General features: G+C 46.3%; 1 protein-coding gene across 4 annotated transcripts in view; it reads left to right on the forward strand.

Moving 5' to 3' along the window:
- Positions 1-19584, forward strand: part of RGS12 (regulator of G protein signaling 12) — a 77871-nt gene that overhangs the window by 37337 nt on the left and 20950 nt on the right. For all 4 annotated transcript variants that reach the window (XR_011559575.1, XM_070756991.1, XM_070756993.1 and 1 more), the window contains exons 7-15: positions 1328-1471; positions 2566-2745; positions 3750-3906; positions 6414-6490; positions 10062-10262; positions 10712-10785; positions 13295-13421; positions 15586-15682; positions 18707-18777. Coding sequence is in view for 3 of the 4 variants with exons in the window: in XM_070756991.1 (XP_070613092.1) it covers positions 1328-1471; positions 2566-2745; positions 3750-3906; positions 6414-6490; positions 10062-10262; positions 10712-10785; positions 13295-13421; positions 15586-15682; positions 18707-18777 (1128 nt within the window). In the remaining variant the exon portion in view is untranslated. The remainder of the gene's footprint in view (positions 1-1327; positions 1472-2565; positions 2746-3749; positions 3907-6413; positions 6491-10061; positions 10263-10711; positions 10786-13294; positions 13422-15585; positions 15683-18706; positions 18778-19584) is intronic.

The following is a 19584-nucleotide window of genomic DNA, read 5'->3' on the forward strand; positions in this document are numbered from 1 at the left end:
TCTATGGCCCGGTGGGGGCGGAAAGGGGTGTGGTTGGGGGCGGGATTAAGCATGGGGGTGCTGGTCCTCCCCGCCCCTCTTTCCCGCCATTGCCCTGTGGCCGGCAGAACCTGCGGCCCAAGCCCTCTTGCCCGGCAAGAGGTGAAGCGCTGGAGGGAGGGGGTCAGGCCGGCCCTCCTGCCTCCCCCCCAGCCAAAAACACAAAGGCATGCCGCAGCAGAAGCCAAAAGAGGCTTGAACCTCCCGGTCCTTCCCGCCCCTCTGTCCCATCCATCACCCTGTGGCTGGCAGAACCTGCCTCCCAAGGCCTCTTGCCTGGCGGGAGGCGAAGCGCTGGAGGGAGGGGGCGGCGGCAGGAGGGCCGGCAGCTGCTGACTCTGCGGACCGGTGCAACATGCCCCGCGGCCCGGTACTGGTCCGCGGCCCGGTGGTTGGGGACCCCTGGTCTGGAGGACAGAAGGAAAAGGGGGGACATGATCGAAACATTTAAATATGTTAAAGGGTTAAATAAGGTTCAGGAGGGAAGTGTTTTTAATAGGAAAGTGAACACAAGAACAAGGGGACACAATCTGAAGTTAGTTGGAGGAAAGATCAAAAGCAACGTGAGAAAATATTATTTTACTGAAAGAGTAGTAGATTCTTGGAACAAACTTCCAGCAGACGTGGTTGGTAAATCCACAGTAACTGAATTTAAACATGCCTGGGATAAACATATATCCATTGTAAGATAAAATACAGGAAATAGTATAAGGGCAGACTAGATGGACCATAAAGTCTTTTTCTGCCGTCAGTCTTCTATGTTTCTATGTTTCTATTATGTTCATTTGTCATTACAATCTTAATAACAACATCCCAATGATTAATATACAGTGTTCCCTCGATTTCCGCGGGGGATGCGTTCCAAGACCACCCGCGAAAGTCGAATTTCCGCGAAGTAGAGATGCGGAAGTAAATACACTATTTTTGGCTATGAACAGTATCACAACCTTCCCGTAACACTTTAAACCCCTAAATTGCAATTTCTCACTCCCTTAGCAACCATTTAGATTATTACTCACCATGTTTATTTATTAGTTTATTTTTAAAAATATTTATTAAAGGCGGACAAAAGTTTGGTGATGACATATGACGTCATCGGGCGGGAAAAACTGTGGTATAGGGGGGGGAAACCGCAAAGTATTTTTTAATTTATATTTTTGAAAAACCGTGGTATAGACGTTTCGCGAAGTTTGAACCCGCGAAAATCGAGGGAACACTGTATTATTTTACTTCCTTCTGTCAAGCGGTATACTTTTCCTTTTAACGTCATTTCTTTTTGCTTCCGCAGTTGTCGTTCAGAGCGCAGGAGATCTTTAATAAATATTTATGCAGCAAAGCCACGACTCCGGTCAATATCGACAGCCAAGTCCAGTTGGCTGATGATGTCCTGACCGCACCGCACCCAAACATGTTCAAAGATCAGCAGCTTCAGGTACCATCGGAAATCGGAACAATCCCCTTCGGCTGGTTATGAAAAACACCCTTTGCCGAAGGCTGCCACAGCTACTATTTCCCCCCAAAAAATAAGACCCTACCGGAAAATAAGTCCTAGCATGAATTTTCAGGAGGCTCGTAATATAAGCCCTACCTCCAGAATAAACCCCAGTTAAGATTGTCAGCCAGACCGAAACATTTTAGTAATGTATTTCCCCTAACCAGAAAATAAACTCTAATCTAGTCTTATTTTGGGGTCTTATTTTGGGGAAAATATGGGTACAGGTAATCCTAGGGTTACGACTCCAATATGCCTGACATTTCAATTGCTCAGCAAAACCTTTGTCAAATGGGTTCGCCCCATAACAGTAATAATAATAATGATGATGATAACAACAACAACAAACAACAGAGTTGGAAGGGACTTGGAGGTCCTCTAGTCTAGTCCAACCCCCTGCATAGGCAGGAAACCCTACACTACTTTAGACAGATCCAGCAACTGCTTAAAAACACCCAGTGTTGGAGCATTCACAACTTCTGGTGGCAGGCTGTTCCACTGGTCAACCGTTCTGACTATCAGGAAGTTTCTCCTTAGTTCTAAGTTACTTCTCTCCTTGTTTAGTTTCCACCCATTGCTTCTTGTCCTACTCTCAGGTGCTTTGAAGAATAGCTTGACTCCCTCTGAGATATTGGAAGGCTGTTATCATGTCTTCCCTGGTCCTTCTTTTCATTAAACTAGCCATGCCCAGTTCCTGCAACCATTCTTCATGTTTTAGCCTCCAGTCCCCTAATCATCTTCGTTGCTCTTCTCTGCACTTAGATAGATAGATGATTGATAGATGACAGATGGATGGATAGATGATAGATAGATAAATGATAGATGGATGGATGGATGGATAGATAGATAGATAGATAGATAGATAGATAGATAGATAGATAGATAGATAGATAGATAGATAGATAGATGAGAGAGAGAGACAGACAGTCAGACAGACAGACATTGTTTTATTCCCCTGCCCCCAGGGACAAACTCTGCCACTTGTGAAATTTGTATTGAATTCTGTCTTAAGAGGACTCTGCTTTGTCTTTTAGATTTTCAATTTGATGAAATTTGACAGCTACGCACGCTTTCTGAAGTCTCCGTTTTACCAAGAATGTGTTTTAGCCGAAGTGGAAGGTCGTCCGGTCCCTGATCTTCAATGGGTCCCAAGCAGCCCCACTCTGAAGTCCAGTTTCGGTCCTGATACATTCGGTGTTTCCAGTCCGAGAAAGGTATCTATCTATCTATCTATCTATCTATCTATCTATCTATCTATCTATCTATCTATCTATCTATCTATCTATTTTTTTGATAGACTTCAGCTTCCAGAATTCTCCAGCCAGCGTGGCTGGAGGATTTTAATTCCCAAAATTAAAATTTAATGACCTATTGAGTGAATGATAAGTTGAATATTTTTAAGTTTTTAGGATCTTTTCAAGTATTTTAATTGTAATTAATTGGATCAAATTGTTTTACTATATATTCTATGTTGTTGTGAGCCACCCCGAGTCCATGGAGAGGGGCGGCATACAAATCCAATTAATAATAATCATCATCATCATCATCCTGGGATTTGAAATCTGCCAGGCTTAAAGTTGCCAAGGTTAGAGACCTCTTTTCAGGATGTACTGACCCAATTCTTGCTGGTGTAGAATAGACTAATAACTTTATTGTCACTTTGAAGGTGCACTAATCGGCATACATTAAAACAAAAATTTGTGGCATACAGCTCTCAAAAGGTCACCACCTCCAATATACACTGCATAAACATGACAAAATCGATATAGATAAAAGCCCACTCATTATGAAATCTCAGGAACTGTAAAGCCTACGAACTTGAATCTTGGCACGTACGTTCCTCTTGGCTTCTAGGTGCTTACTAAGAAAGTATTTTTCGAAATGACCATCAGATCATTAATATTTCTCAGTGCACAGTATTATATTAACATGCTAAGACATTAGACGTTCTACTCCCCCTCCCCACCTGAAAAGAACTCTGTTCCAACTGCCAGTTGCTTTACATTAACATGCTCTGATGCAAAGGAGTTACACATTCTATAAATTAGATTTATATAATTTATAAATTAGATTAATAAATTAAAATAAATTAATAAATATTCTAATTAATAATAAATACATAACAATAAATAAATAAATAAATACATATAAATAAATATTCTAATTAAGGAAACAACATTGGTGAAAGTGATTCTTTAAAAATTACCCTTGGTGATAGTTAGGCGGAAAAGCTAAATCTGGGCGCTCCTTAAATGAAGAATCGGGAGGAGAAGAAGATGGTGAGAAGAAGAAAAAAGGGACGTTCTTCTCCTGGTCAAGGAGCAAGAGTTTGGGGAGGTCGCAGAAGAAGAAAGAAAACGGGAGTTGTTCCAAAGGTGAGTTTTTCAAATTGAAATATGAGGCTTTGTGGGGGAGGGAGAGAAGAATGGATGGATCTTGAGAGAGGAAGGAAGGAAGGAAGGAAGGAAGGGATGGATGGATGGAAGGAAAGAAGGATTCTAAGAGGTGAAGGAGGGCTTTTAGAGGTACGGAAGGAAGGAAGGATGACAAAGGAAGGAGAGGAAGAAAGGGAGGGATGAGTGGAAGGAAAAAACCTCCTTTGGAGGGAGTAGCAATGAAAAAATCTTGCAAGCCTGGAAGATCATTAGCGCCTCATTAGGGCTGGAAAAAAAGCTTCAAAAAAGCTACATTTGGTATGTAAGACACACCAAAATTTCAGCCTCTTACACTCTGGAAAATACAGTACAAGGTTTTTATATTCCTATTTGCCATGTGCAAACAGCAGACAATCTAACATTTCCTAAAATAAATGAAATAAAATTATTTTGCCTGGCGGTCTGGTCCTCTCCCCCTTTCCGCCTGCTGCGATCACAACCTTGCTTGTATAAACCGCTCTTTTTCCCTGGATTTGAACGTTTATAGATTTTGAATCTGGACCGTGTGTGATCTGCTGTTTTACTGATGCTCTCTTGATAGATATGTTGTTAGTATTATTTATAGCTTACGGTACAGTAATCACTTACTGTACTTATTGTATATTGTATGAAATTGTTTTTACAAAAAAAGACTGAAAATTAATAAAGTCTATTCAAAAAAGATTTTTTTTAAAGGAAAAAAAAGTATTATTTATAGCTGTAGTAAAAACTGGAGAGGTGTGGCTTGTCATTGAGAAGAGAGATACAAATGTACAATCAATCAATCTTATTCTAGATACAGACAACCCTCAAAAGCTTTTGAATATAAATTAACGTCATTAAGTGTGAAAAAAATGATCATGTCCATTTTTTCAGGGCAGTTGTATCTTCGAAAGGTCACTAAGCAGACTGTTGTAGGTCAAGGACCACATGGAGATAGTGAGATGGAAGGGAGAGTTAGAAAATATCCAGAATGCCAGTCATTTTCGGTTCATTTTTTGGAAACCGAGTCCTGATACTTTTGTACAGTTAGAGAATTAAAACCCATTGGAGTCTTTAAGCCTAGATTCCATTCAGAGATTTAAGCAGAGAAATCGCGAAAGCTGGATTTAAAGACTTTTGAGGAAGATTACAAGGTTTTTAACCCCAGCTAATTGAGATTGTTGGTTATGACCTTTAAAGCCCTTCATGGCATTGGACCAGAATATCTCCGAGACCGCCTTCTGCCGCACGAATCCCAGCGACCGGTTAGGTCCCACAGAGTTGGCCTTCTCCGGGTCCCGTCAACTAAACAATGTCAGCTGGCGGGCCCCAGGGAAAGAGCCTTCTCTGTGGCGGCCCCGACTCTCTGGAACCAGCTCCCCCCAGAGATTAGAACTGCCCCCACCCTCCTTGCCTTTCGTAAACTCTTTAAAACCCACCTTTGTCGTCAGGCATGGGGGGAACTGAAATATCTCCCCTGGGCCTATACAATTTATGTATGGTATGCTTGCATGTATGTCTGCTTAATAATGGGGTTTTATAAATACAGTGGTACCTCAAGATACGAACCCCTCGTCTTACGAACAACTTGTGATACGAACCCGGGGTTCAGGAAATTTTTGCCTCTTCTTACAAACTTTTTTCGAGTTACGAACCTGTGTTCGGAGACTGGTAACAGCCGGGCGGCGGGGCTTCCCAGAAGCCTCCCGAACGCCGGTTCGTAACTCGAACAAAGTTCGTAAGAAGAGGCAAAATTTTGCTGAACCCCGGGTTCGGTTCGGGAGGTTGCTGGGAAGCCCCCCAGGCCGGCTGCGACCTTTTAAAAGAGCCACGCCGCTTCCCATCTGTCTCCTGAAGCCGAACGGCAAAGCCGAACTTCCGCGTTCGGCTTCAGGAGACAGCTGCGAAGCGGCGCAGGTGTTTTAAAAGGTTGCAGCCGGCCTGGGGGGCTTGCCAGCACCCCCCTGAACCCCGAAGTTCGGGGGGGTGCTGGGAAGCCCCCCAGGCCGGCTGTCACCTTTTAAAAGAGCCGCGCCGCTTCCCATCTGTCTCCTGAAGCCGAACGGCAAAGCCGAACTTCCGCGTTCGGCTTCAGGAGACAGCTGCGAAGCGGCGCAGGTGTTTTAAAAGGTTGCAGCCGGGGTGCTGGGAAGCCCCCCAGGCCGGCTGTCACCTTTTAAAACAGCCGGAAAGCCGTTTTTTTGCGGGGGGTTTTTTGGTTGCACGGATTAATTGACTTTACATTGCTTCCTATGGGAAACAATGTTTCGTCTTACGAACCTTTCGTCTTACGAACCTCCTCCTTGCACCAATTAAGTTCGTATCATGAGGTATTACTGTATCTTAAATTGTAAATTATTAGATTTGTCATGAACTGTTTTTATTGTGTTGTGAGCCGCCCCAAGTCTACGGAAAGGGGCGGCATACAAATCTAATAAATAAAATAAAAATAAAAATAAGATATCTGACTTTATATTTCTCCCCAGACTTTTCTCACCCCGGTGGACTCTCCTACAGACATAAATCTCAAGATTCCTTGTCTTCAGCTGCCAGTCTGGAGATGGTAAGACTTGCCTTTCTGGGTTGAAAATATGCGTGAGGATGAACTATGACGATCAACTATACGGCTCAAAAAATAAAGGGAACACTTCAACAACACAATATAACTCCAAGTAAATCAAACGTCTGTGAAATCAAACTGTCCACTTAGGTAGCAACACTGCTTGACAATCAATTTCATTTTGTTCTCAGCATATTCAACTTTGTACAGAACAAAGGATTCAACGAGAATATTTCATTCATTCGGATCTAGGATGTGTTCTTTGAGTGTTCCCTTTATTTTTTTGAGTAGTGTATATAATATTGATTGTATTGATTGATCAAATATATAAGTTTTATATAGTTTGCACCAAATCTGTATTGATTCTTTTCACCGATTGATTTTTAATGTTAGCTTTTTTTCTTAAAGGTAGCCTTTTAAATAAGCATTTATAAACAACAGATTAGGATTTTAAACTACAATAGCACAGATAATATTTGGAATTCTCTACTACAGGAAGTGATCTTTGTTATTTTTCCCCCCACCATATTTAATATTTAAGGTTAAATATCTTCATCCTGTCATATGATATATTTATTTACTTATTTGTTTGTTTGTTTATTTATTGGATTTGTATGCCGCCCCTCTCCGGAGACTCGGGGTGGCTAACAGCAATAATAAAGCAGTGTACAATAGTAGTCTGATGTTAGGAACAATTAAAAACCTATTAATATAAAAAAACCAAACATACATACATACATACCATGCATAGAATTATAAAGGCCTAGGGGGGAGAGGATCTCAATTCCCCCATGCCTGACGGCAGAGGTGGGTTTTAAGCAGCTTACGAAAGGCGGGGGCAATTCTAATCTTTGGGGGGAGTTGGTTCCAGAGGGCCGGGGCCGCCACAGAGAAGGCTCTTCCCCTGGGTCCCGCCAAGCGACATTCTTTAGTTGACGGGACCCGGAGAAGATCCACTCTGCGGGACCTAACTAGTAGTGCAAATGAAATATTCAATGAGAACATTTCATTCATTCAGATCTAGGATGTGTTATTTGAGTGTTCACTTTATATTTTTGAGCAATACAGTGAACCCTCGAGTTTCGCGTCCTCAAGGATCGCGAAAGGGCTATTTCGCTAGTTTTCAACCCGGAAGTAAACTCCACCATCTGCGCATGCGTGCCCTTCCACGCATGCGTAGATGGTGGAGTTTCCCCGCCGGGCAGAGGCTTCCCTGGGTCTTCCCCCTCTTGCCCCGGTAAGACCCCAGCGGCGGTGGGCTGGAGCGCGAGCTTGGGGCAGCCTAGCTCCGCTTCCCAGCTGGGAAGCGGAGCCGGCAACAGCGTGGGCGGGCGGGCGGCGCGCGCGAGCTTGGGGCAGCCTAGCTCCGCTTCCCAGCTGGGAAGCGGAGCCGGCAACAGCGTGGGCGGGCAGGCGGCGCGCGTGAGCTTGGGGCAGCCTAGCTCCGCTTCCCAGCTGGGAAGCGGAGCCGGCAACGCGCGCGCGCTTGGGGAAACCCCAGATCCGCTCCCCAGCTGGGGAGCAGCCCCAGCAACGCGCGCGCGCTTGGGGCAGCCTAGCTTCGCTTCCCAGTTGGGAAGCGGAGCCGGCAACGCGCGCGCGCTTTGGGAAACCCCAGATCCGCTCCCCAGCTGGGGAGCAGCCCCAGCAACGCGCGCGCGCTTGGGGCAGCCTAGCTTCGCTTCCCAGCTGGGAAGCGGAGCCGGCAACGCGCGCGCACTTGGGGAAACCCCAGATCCGCTCCCCAGCTGGGGAGCAGCCCCAGCAACGCGCGCGCGCTTGGGGCAGCCTAGCTTCGCTTCCCAGCTGGGAAGCGGAGCCGGCAACGCGCGCGCGCTTGGGGAAACCCCAGATCCGCTCCCCAGCTGGGGAGCAGCCCCAGCAACGCGCGCGAGCTTGGGGCAGCCTAGCTTCGCTTCCCAGCTGGGAAGCGGAGCCGGCAATGCGCGCGCGCTTGGGGAAACCCCAGATCCGCTCCCCAGCTGGGAAGCGGCCCCAGCAACTCGCGCGCGCTTGGGGAAACCCCAGATCCGCTCCCCAGCTGGGGAGCGGCCCCAGCAACGCGCGCGCACTCCCCAGCAACGCGCTGCGGCGGTGGAAGTAAAAACACCATCTGCACATGCGCAGATGGTGTTTTTACTTCCGCACCGCTACTTCGCGAAAAATCGATCATCGCTTGGGGTCCTGGAACGGAACCCTCGCGATGATCGAGGGTTCACTGTATATGCATATACATATACATAATATATATCTATATGTATATATATATGTATGTAAATATTGCTCAAAAAATAAAGGGAACACTCAAATAACACATCCTAGATCTGAATGAATGAAGTATTCTCATTGAATACTTTGTTCTGTACAAAGTTGAATGTGTTGACAACATGTGAAATTGATTGTCAATCAGTGTTGCTTCCTAAGTGGACAGTTTGATTTCACAGAAGTTTGATTTACTTGGATTTATATTGTGTTTTTTAAGTACTCCCTTTATTTTTTTGAGCAGTGTATTTATATATGATACATGTATATTTATATGCTGTAAGCCACCCCGAGTCTTTGGAGATGGGCGGCATAGAAATCCAATAAATAGGTAGGTAGGTAGATAAATATTGTCTAGTACCATGATGGCAAACCTATGGCACGCATGTCACAGGTGGCACGCAGAGCTATATTGGAGAGCATGCAAGGCATTGCCCGATGTCAGCTCCAGCACTCACGCGCTCACTAGCTATCTGATTTCTGGCCTTGAGAAATGCCGTTTCGTACTTGCGGTTTTCCCGCTGTGCTATTTTTTGCACTCTGGAAGCTTCAGGGGAGCTTCCTGAAGCCCAGGAGTGCAAAATAATTGCTCAACGGACAAACCGGAAGCTCAGAAAAATGGACTTCCGGTTTTCCTGTTGTGCTCCAGAGCCTTCAGGAAAGCTCCGGAGTGCAAAAAACCCGCACAACGGGCAAACCGGAAGTTCATAAAAATGGACTTTCGTTTTGCCCGTTGTCTTGTTTCTCGCACTCTGCGGCTTCCGGAGGGCAAAAAACAGCACAACGGGCAAAGCGGAAGTCCATTTTTCCGAACTTCCGGTTTGCCCATTGGGCCTTTTTTTCACTGTCCCAGGCTTCAGTGAGGCCTGTGCGCATGCGCAGGGATAGGGGAATTGTGCAAGGTCAGTGGGTGTGGGGGGGTGCTCATGCGTGAGGGGGAGGGAATAGGTATGGCCACATGCGCTCATGCTACCACACGCATACATCCCCTTTTGGCACGCGAACCAAAACAGGTTTGCCATTCCGAGTCTATTGTAATGAATGGGAACTTGGCGGCTCAGTGGCTAAGACACTAAGCTTGTTGACCACAAATGTTAGCAGTTCGGCAGTTCAAATCCATAGCGCCACGTAACAGTGTGCTCCCGTTACTTGTCCCTCCGAGGTCCCTTTCAACTCTGTTAATGTGCTTAATTCTACATTCCGTGTTCCTAAATGTGTTGCTGTTTGCTTCAAAGTAAACGCTTAGTCCTCTGCTGTGTTTAAATTCCGCACTCGATTTACCCAGCAGACCCGTAACGCTTTCTCTTCAAAGGGCGAGCCCTGCCAACTACCGGGACCTCCCGCGGCAAAAGAGAAGGCCCCCAAGTGTTGCCATGTCCACCTGCCTGACGGCTCCACATCCGTCATGCCCGTCCGAGGGGGCTCCTCCATCAAAGAGGTGCTGTCCGACTTCTGCGAAAGGCAACGTATCAGCATGACTGCAGTCGACCTCTTTTTAATCGGCGGCGATAAGGTACTTGCTTGCTTTCTTGGGATACTTCTAATAAAAATGAATCCATACTGTCCTCCTCCTCTTCTTCCTCCTCCTCCTCCCACCCAAATTCCGAGCTTTTATTTCTTTCCTAATGGGTTTGCACGCATTATTTGCTTTTACATTGATTCGTATGGGAAAAATTGCTTCTACTTACGAACTTTTCTACTTAAAAACCTGGTCACAGAATGAATTAAGTTCCTAAGTAGAGGTAATACTGTATTACCAAAATGTATTATTTATTTTTGTAACAGCTCAACGGGCTTTCAGTTAAATTTAAAGACAAATACTGATCAGGCATCTTTGCTGAAGGCCTCTCCAGAGGCTTTCTCAGGAGTAAAAGTCTCTACTCTAGAAGAGTAACATTGAAAGTCCCCATCCACCCGTTCAGTGTGACGTTAAAATGTCATTTAATCCTTTTCTGTTGGCAGCCCCTTGTACTGCACCAGGACAGCAGCATTTTGGATTCTCAAACTCTCCGCTTAGAAAGGAGGACGTTATTTCGGTAAGACCAAAAAACCCTGTTCCGTCGCCCTTCCTCCTCCCTTACGACCGTTTTTCACACTTACGACCACTGCTGCATCCCTGTGGTCATGTGATCAAAATTCAGGCACTTGGCAACCAGTTCGCATTTACACCTTCTTTTAATAACCCAATAATCCTTTGAGAGGTAGAGTCTGGGCAATTGATTATAGTTAGTAGAGTGTTTACTGGCCGATGGCTTTCCCTGTCGCCATTGTGGAGTTTTATTCCGCAGAGCAGTATCTGCCTCTACCCAGGATCGAACTCACGGTCTCCTGATTGTGAGGCAAGAGCTCTACCTCTATGCCACTCCAATTTTGGGTCTGTCTGTTTCTGTGATTATCTTATCCAGTTCTGTCATTTCTAAATAAAAACCGTATTGTTTAATGACTTTTTCATATCTTGTTCGTATTTGCATATGAGTGTACCAGTCTTAATCAATCCCCTGCTCTTTTATTTCTTGTTTCCCTTTCAATTTCCCCCTTGTCCGCTAAAAATTCCTTTTTTTCTGAGAATATTAAGTAATATTAATAATATTTGGATGCATTAATGCTTCCATTTTTTCAGGCTGCTTTTGATGCACTTTTGAGGTGCATTTTTTTCTGGGAAAACTGCCTGAAAAAATCATCAAAAACTGCCCGAAAAAAGCCTAAAAAAAACCAGGTTGGGAAAAAATCCTCAAAATCGGGCAAAAAAAAAAAAAGGCTGGAAAAGGCCCCCGCAAAAGCCCCAAAACGAGGTGCACGGAGGCCAAAAACTTTGTTTTTGTTATTTTTCTCTTCAAAATTCAGGTGTGTCTTATAGTCAGGTGTGTCTTATAGGCAACCATGGGGCTACCTTTGAAAAGTGTTCAGAAACTTCAGATTGTGCAGAATGCAGCTGCGAGAGCAATCATGGGCTTCCCCAGGTATGCCCATGTTACACTAACACTCCGCAGTCTGCATTGGTTGCCGATCAATTTCCGGTCACAATTCAAAGTGTTGGTTATGACCTATAAAGCCCTTCATGGCATCGGACCAGAATATCTCCGGGACCACCTTCTGCCGCACGAATCCCAGCGACCGGTTAGGTCCCACAGAGTTGGCCTTCTCTGGGTCCCGTCAACTAAACAATGTCGGTTGGCGGGCCCCAGGGGAAGAGCCTTCTCTGTGGCGGCCCCGACTCTCTGAAACCAGCTCCCCCCAGAGATTAGAACTGCCCCTACCCTCCTTGCCTTTCGTAAACTGCACAGTCATAACCACCACAATAGGGCTAAGCTAAATTCTGAATGGTTACCTGGACATACAACCAGTATCGGGTTCGTACCGGAACGGGGGGGGGGGGGGCGACGACACACCATTCCAGTAGTGAAAATGGAACTGTACACACAGCTCTGGGTGATTGGCAGGTGCGCGTTTACGGCCAAGCGAGATTTGGCTCTTTTGCATGCACAGGAAGAGAAATCCTGCGAGAGGACGCACACGAGAGAGAGATTTCGGCAATTTTTGCTGGTGCATACGCAGAAGCAAAAAACCCGCCAAAATCTACTGCAGCCGCGTGTCCTCGCGAGATTTCATTTCCTGCGCTTGCACAGAGGCCAAATCTCGCCCGGATGCGCACTCTTGCCCGCCGGATGCCCGGAAATGCGTGCACTTTGTATCAGTAGTGTCCAAAGATAGAAACATAGAAACATAGAAGACTGATGGCAGAAAAAGACCTCATGGTCCATCTAGTCTGCCCTTATACTATTTCCTGTATTTTATCTTACAATGGATATATGTTTATCCCAGGCATGTTTAAATTCAGTTATTGTGGATTTACCAACCACATCTGCTGGAAGTTTGTTCCAAGGATCTACTACTCTTTCAGTGAAATAATATTTTCTCACGTTGCTTTTGATCTTTCCCCCAACTAACTTCAGATTGTGTCCCCTTGTTCTTGTGTTCACTTTCCTATTAAAAACACTTCCCTCCTGAACCTTATTTAACCCTTTAACATATTTAAATGTTTCGATCATGTCCCCCCTTTTCCTTCTGTCCTCCAGACTATACAGATTGAGTTCATGAAGTCTTTCCTGATACGTTTTATGCTTAAGACGGGATGGGAACCGCTGTCTGCGTACGACTTCAATTTAGCCTGAATTTCTGCTTCTGAACAAGACATTTAAGTGAATGTTGTCACTTTATGACCCAGTTGCTAAGTGAATTGCTGCAGTTGTTAAATTAGTAATACAGTTGTTAAGTGAATCTGGCTTTCCAAAGGACTTTGCCGGTCAGAAAGTCGCAAAAGGAAGATCGCATGACCCCCGCCCAGATGCCGCGACCGTAATAAATATGAGTCAGTTCCCCAAAAGCCTGAATTTTTGTTCACGTGACCATGGGAAGTCTGCAAACGGTCGTAAGTCTGAGGAAACAGTCGTTGCTGTCTTTTTCCCAATCAGGTTGTAACTTCTAAATGAACTGTTGTACATCGAGGACCGAATGATATTCACTCGGTGTGTCTGTCCGTTTCAGGCTTGACCTGCTCCCGATAAATAGATCGGTTGGTTTGAAGGCTAAACCCACCAAGCCAGTCACGGAAGTTCTGTGTCCCGTCGTTGCGAAATATGGATTGAACCTTAATAATCTCGTGGCCAGACTAGTAAGTAATTCATTAAACTAAAATAGATTTGGGGGGGATTGTTTTTTTTTTTAAAGATTTCAAAGTGCGGCGTTTTCTTTACGATAAATAAAACTTCATTTGTTATTAAAAGACACACTCATCTCACCAGTAGGAGATTAAAGCAGTTTTATTTTCAGTGCCTTCCTTACCATATGTATATTTTATAGAATTCCATGCTCTACATGCAAGTTTTAATTTCTTTATATATTTTATATATTTCTTTATATATTTTATATATTCTATTCCATTCCATTTTCTGATACTCTATTCTTTTCTATATTCCACTTTTTATATTCTATATTCCATTCGATTCTATCCTACTTCTGTTCCGTTCTATTCTAAATCCTATCCTACTCCATTCCATTCCATTTTCTGATATTCTATACTATACAGTGGTCCCTCGATCATCGCGAGGGTTCCGTTCCAGGACCCCTCGCGATGATCGATTTGTCGCGAAGTAGCGGTGCGGAAGTAAAAACACCATCTGCGCATGCGCAGATGGTATTTTTATTTCCACCGCAGCAGCGAGGAGCCGAAGATTGGGTTTCCCCGCCGCCTCGCTGCTGCTGCTTGTCCGCGCGCGTGCCGCCCGCCCCCCCCCCCCCCCCGCGCTGTTGCTGGGGCCGCTTCTCAGCTGAGAAGCAGCCCTGGGGTTTCCCCGCGCGCGCTCGCGCGCCGCCCGCCCCCCCCCGCGCTGTTGCTGGGGCCGCTTCTCAGCTGAGAAGCGGCCCTGGGGTTTCCCCCGCGCGCGCGCGCGCCGCCCGCCCCCCCCACGCTGTTGCTGGGGCCGCTTCTCAGCTGAGAAGCAGCCCTGGGGTTTCCCCGCGCGCGCGCGCGCGCCGCCCGCCCCCCCGCGCTGTTGCTGGGGCCGCTTCTCAGCTGAGAAGCAGCCCTGGGGTTTCCCCGCGCGCGCGCGCGCGCCGCCCGCCCCCCCACGCTGTTGCTGGGGCCGCTTCTCAGCTGAGAAGCGGCCCTGGGGTTTCCCCGCGCGCGCGCGCGCGCCGCCCGCCCCCCCACGCTGTTGCTGGGGCCGCTTCTCAGCTGAGAAGCAGCCCTGGGGTTTCCCCGCGCGCGAGCGCGCGCTGCCCGCCCCCCCCGCGCTGTTGCTGGGGCCGCTTCTCAGCTGAGAAGCGGCCCTGGGGTTTCCCCGCGCGTGTGCCGCCCACCCGCCCACGCCGTTGCTCGCGCCTTACCGGGGCAAGAGGGGGAAGACCCAGGGAAGCCTCTGCCCGGCGGGGAAACTCCACCATCTATGCATGCGTGGAAGGGCACGCATGCGCAGATGGTGGAGTTTACTTCCGGGTTGAAAACTCGCGATATAGCGTTTAGCGAAGATCAAGATCGCGAAACTCGAGGGACCACTGTATTCCATTCTATTCTACTGTACTTCTGTTCTATTCTGTTCTGTTCAATTCTATTTTATTCCATTCCATTCCATTTTCCAATATTTTATTCTATATTCTATTTTTTCTATTCTGTTCTATGTTCCATTCTGTTCTACTCTACTTCTATTCTGTTCTGTTCTATCTATTCTGTCCTGCCCTGTCCTATTCCATTCCATTTTCTAATATTATATTCTTTTCTATATTCTACTTTTTATATTCTATATTCCATTCTATTCTATCCTACTTCTGTTCTGTTCTATTCTAAATCCTATCCTATTCCATTCCATTTTCTGATATTCTATTCTATATTCCATTCTATTCTACTGTACTTCTGTTCTATTCTGTTCTGTTCAATTCTATTTTATTCTATTCCATTCCATTTTTCAATATTTTATTCTATATTCTATTTTTTCTATTCTATTCTACTGTACTTCTATTCTGTTCTGTTCTATTCTATCTATTTTGTCCTGTCCTGTCCTATTCCATTCCATTCCATTTTCCGATATTCTGCTCCATTCTATTTATTCTATTCTACTCTACTCTACTGTACTTCTGTTCTATTCTATTCTGTTCTATACTCCATTCCATTCCTATTTGCTCCACCCATCTCATTATCAAGAAACTATGTTGTAAAATATCATGCGTTCAGTCCAAATCGCTTTATTCATGCAAAGACACGTCCCAATGCTGGCCACGAATTCAGTTCCTCTAAATAAATGCCATTTTTTTTAATCCCACGGCACTGAATTGGATGGCAGAATGGCGAGCAAGAAGCCTTAGACCTCGGGGCGCCCATCTCCAGCCTTGATGGACAGAGGGTGATTCTGGAAGAGAAGATTACCAAGAAGGGGAAAGGTAAACGGTGCCGAAAAGTATCTTGCTAAATCAGGATCCAGCCAAATAACCCAGCCACCGAATTCGGGACGACTAAGGAAAACTTCCCAGGATGGTCAATCCTGGACTTACAACTACAATTGAGTCCAATCCTTTTGTTGTTAAGTGAGATATGCATTAAGCAAGTTTGGACATATGTTACAGCCTTGCTTGCTTCCGTTGTTAAATCGATCCCTGCAGTTGATAAATTAGTACCATGGTCTTTAAGTGAATCTGGCTTCCCAACTGGACATTATTATTATTATTATTATTATTATTATTATTATTATTATTATTAATTGGATTTGTATGCCGCCCCTCTCCGCAGACTCGGGGTGGCTAACAACAATGATTTTAAAAAAGCATGTAACAATCCAATTTAATAAAACAACTAAAAACCCTTATTATAAAAACCAAACATACACACAAACATACCATACATAACTTGTAATGGCCTAGGGGAAGGAATATCCTAATTCCCCCATGCCTGGGGACAAAGGTGGGTCTTGAGTAATTTGCGAAAGACAAGGAGGATGGGGGCCGTTCTAATCTCTGGGGGGAGTTGATTACAGAGGGCCGGGGCCGCCACAGAGAAGGCTCTTCCCCTGGGGCCTGCCAAATGACATTGTTTGGTTGACGGGACCCGGAGAAGGCCAACTCTGTGGGACTTTATCGGCTGCTGGGATTCGTGCAGTAGAAGGCGGTTCCGGATGTATTCTGGCCCAAAGCCATGTAGGGCTTTAAAGGTCATTACCAACACTTTGAATTGTGACCAGAAACCGATCGGCAGCCAGTGCAGGCCGCGGAGTGTTGCAGAAACGTGGGCGAATCTAGGAAGCCCCACGATGGCTCTCGCGGCCACATTCTGCACGATCTGAAGTTTCCGAACACTTTTCAAAGGTAGCCCCATGTAGAGAGCGTTGCGGTAATCGAGGTGATGAGGGCATGAGTGACTGTGAGCAATGACTCCCTGTCCAAATAGGGCCGCAACTGGTGCACCAGTTTTGGGACCTTGCTTGTCAGAAGGTCCCAAAATGGGATCCCATGACCCTGGCAGGCTGGAGTTGCTGCTTACTGCTGCTATTAGTGTGCTGCGCACGCAACTTCAGGTCAGCGGCATCTTCAGGCTGGTGCTTCTGTCCTTGTTCTAGGGCGAACACAGCGAGAGCTGAGCTGCCTTCCCTCTGTAAATACTGGTGGGTGGGTGTGGTGTGCTGGCTCAGCAGCTGCAAGCTGTGTTGAAGCTTCCTGGTGAGTCATTGGGGTAACACCTGGGGTCATTGATGTAATTAATGTATGCTGATTAGTTGATGTTTGTGGATTGGGGGGTGATATCCTGAGTAGTTGGAGCTTGCAGGCTACTTAGTTGTTTTGTAACGTGTATGCTGAAATGCTGAAATCTCACACGTGCGTCCCCTCGTGATTTTGCTTCCTGTACATACGCTGGCGACCCGAAGCTGCGCACACATCTCCCATTTTACTACCGGTGTAGGAACCTGATACCCTGGGACAAAGCAACGGTCCTAAATATGACCCGGTGGCCAAGCATATGACTTTGGATCACGTGATCACGGGGAGCCTGTAAAGTTAGTACAGTGGTACCTCAGTTCTCGGACGCTTTGGTTCTCGTACATTTCGGATGCCGAACAAATTTTCGGCAAAAATTTGCTTCGGTATCTGAACAAAAATTTGGATACTGAACAGCCACAGAAAATTTTGTTTATTATCTGAAATGTTACCGCCGGGGGCGGCTGCAATCCCGGCAGCTTCAGGAGGCTGAGGAGCTCTATAAGCACTCCAAGCTGCAGGAAGGGTGGGGGCGGCTGCAATCCCAGCAGCTTCAGGGGTCTCCTTTTCTCAGTGCTTCTTCTTATTACCTGTAAGCAGCTGCACCAACTTCCTCCTTCCTGGCGGCGGCAACAGCGGCGGTTTCCCTTTGAGTAGCAACAGAGCCAGGAACGTCACGTGATGAAGGGAAGCCGCCGAAGCCGTCTCAGCAGTTGCCGCCGCTCCAGCAGCTTCCCTTCATTACGTGATGTTCCCGGCGCTGTTGGTACTCGAAGGGAAGCCGCCGCCATTGCCGCCACCAGGAAGGAGGAAGTTGGTGCAGCTGCCTACAGGTAATAAGATGAAGCACTGAGGAAAGGAGCCCCCCGAAGCTGCCGGGATTGCAGCCGCCCCCGGCGGTAACATTTATCCCATAGGAAATAAAGAAAATATATTTAATTGGTTCCCAGCGAGTCAACAGGGGCTGAGAACCAATTAAATCCATTTCCATTATTTCCTATGGGATAAATTAATTCGGTACTCAACCAAATCGGCTCTCGACCACACTTCTGGAACAAATTGTGGTCGAGAATCGAGGTACCACTGTACTGTATTTTTCGGAGTATAAGATGCACCTTCCCCCCCCCCCCCCGAAAAGTGGATGGGAATGTCGGTGCGTCTTACACACCAAATGCAGCCATTTTGGGCCTCCCAAAGCTCCAGCTTCCCATCCCATTTTTTTCAAAAAACGGACCAGTTTTTTTGCAAAAACGGGGTGCATTCGGGAGCCCTGCAGAGTGATCCTGCGGCCTTGGGAAGGCAAAAACACTCCCGGTTTTGCAAAAAAAAAAAAAGCGGGCTAAAAACAGACTGCTTTTCACAAAAATGGAGACGTTTTTGACTTCCCCCAGCCCTCAGGAGCTCTCTGCAGGTCTCAGAAGCATGCGCAGAAACAAAATTTCTCTGGGACACGCATGCAGAAGAAGCAAAGCTGTGCCCGCAGCTCAATTTTCACTACTGGTGGGACATTCTTACTCCTACCAGTAGCAACCCGCTACTGGTCAAGTTGTGTCCTGGTAGGGAAGGTAAGTGGAACCCGCCCCTGGGCGGAGCCTCCCGCCACCGGTTCTACTAGTTCTTAGAACCGGGCCGAACCAGGAGCAACCCACCCGTGGATTGTAAGCGTTATCAGGAAACATTAGGTTTTGAAAAAAAGAATTAAATTTCTATTATTCGCAGACAAGGGGAAAGGAGCATCGTTAAAACACAGTGCGCCTGTCACCACTAATGCGGGACACCAAGTATTCACAGTAAGTATTTGAAACTCCTGTGATTTCCCCCCTTTCAACATTTCCTCCCCAAAATTAGGAGTGTTGGATGAGCAAAATCCCACATTTGCTTTGTGCTTGTTCTTTAATATCATGTTCGTATTCCGTGGCTCACCAGTCCAACCTTCAATGTGTGATGTTTATTTTGTTTATTATTTATTTTATTTATTCTATTTTTAGGCCGCCCTTCTCCTTAGACTCAGAGCGGCTTACAAAATGTTAGCAATAGCACTTTTTAACAGAGCTAGGCTATTGCCCCCACAATCCGGGTCCTCATTTTACCCATCTCGGAAGGATGGAAGGGTGAGTCAACTTTGAGCCGGTGATGAGATTTGAACCGCTGACCTTCAGATCTACAGTCAGCTTCAGTGGCCTGCAGTACAGCACTCTACCTGCTGCGCCACCCCAGTGATGTTGTGGGTTCATCAGAAGAGAATAACACAAAAACATCTTACAAGAATCCAGAAGAAGAGAGTTGGAACAGAGTACGCTGCCTGGAGTCTGTTAGGAGTTGGGCGGCTTATAAATTTAATAAATGAAATTAAATGAAATTTACCGTATATACGCGAGTATAGGTCGAGCTTTTCAGCACCAAAATTGTGCTGAAAAATCCGATCTCGGCTTATACTCGAGTCACTGATGGCACTCGGGCGCTACAATGGCCCGAGCGCTGGCAGCAGGGGTAGGCTGCCGAACTGCGTGCAGCTTCAGCTGACCGGCGGCAGTCACTTACGGGATTACCGGTCTTGGCTCTCCTTTCTTCCCACTCCTGCTGTTGCGTCTTCACTC

Source organism: Erythrolamprus reginae, chromosome 7, assembly GCF_031021105.1.
Source record: "Erythrolamprus reginae isolate rEryReg1 chromosome 7, rEryReg1.hap1, whole genome shotgun sequence".
NCBI classification, from domain to species: Eukaryota; Metazoa; Chordata; class Lepidosauria; order Squamata; family Dipsadidae; genus Erythrolamprus; species Erythrolamprus reginae.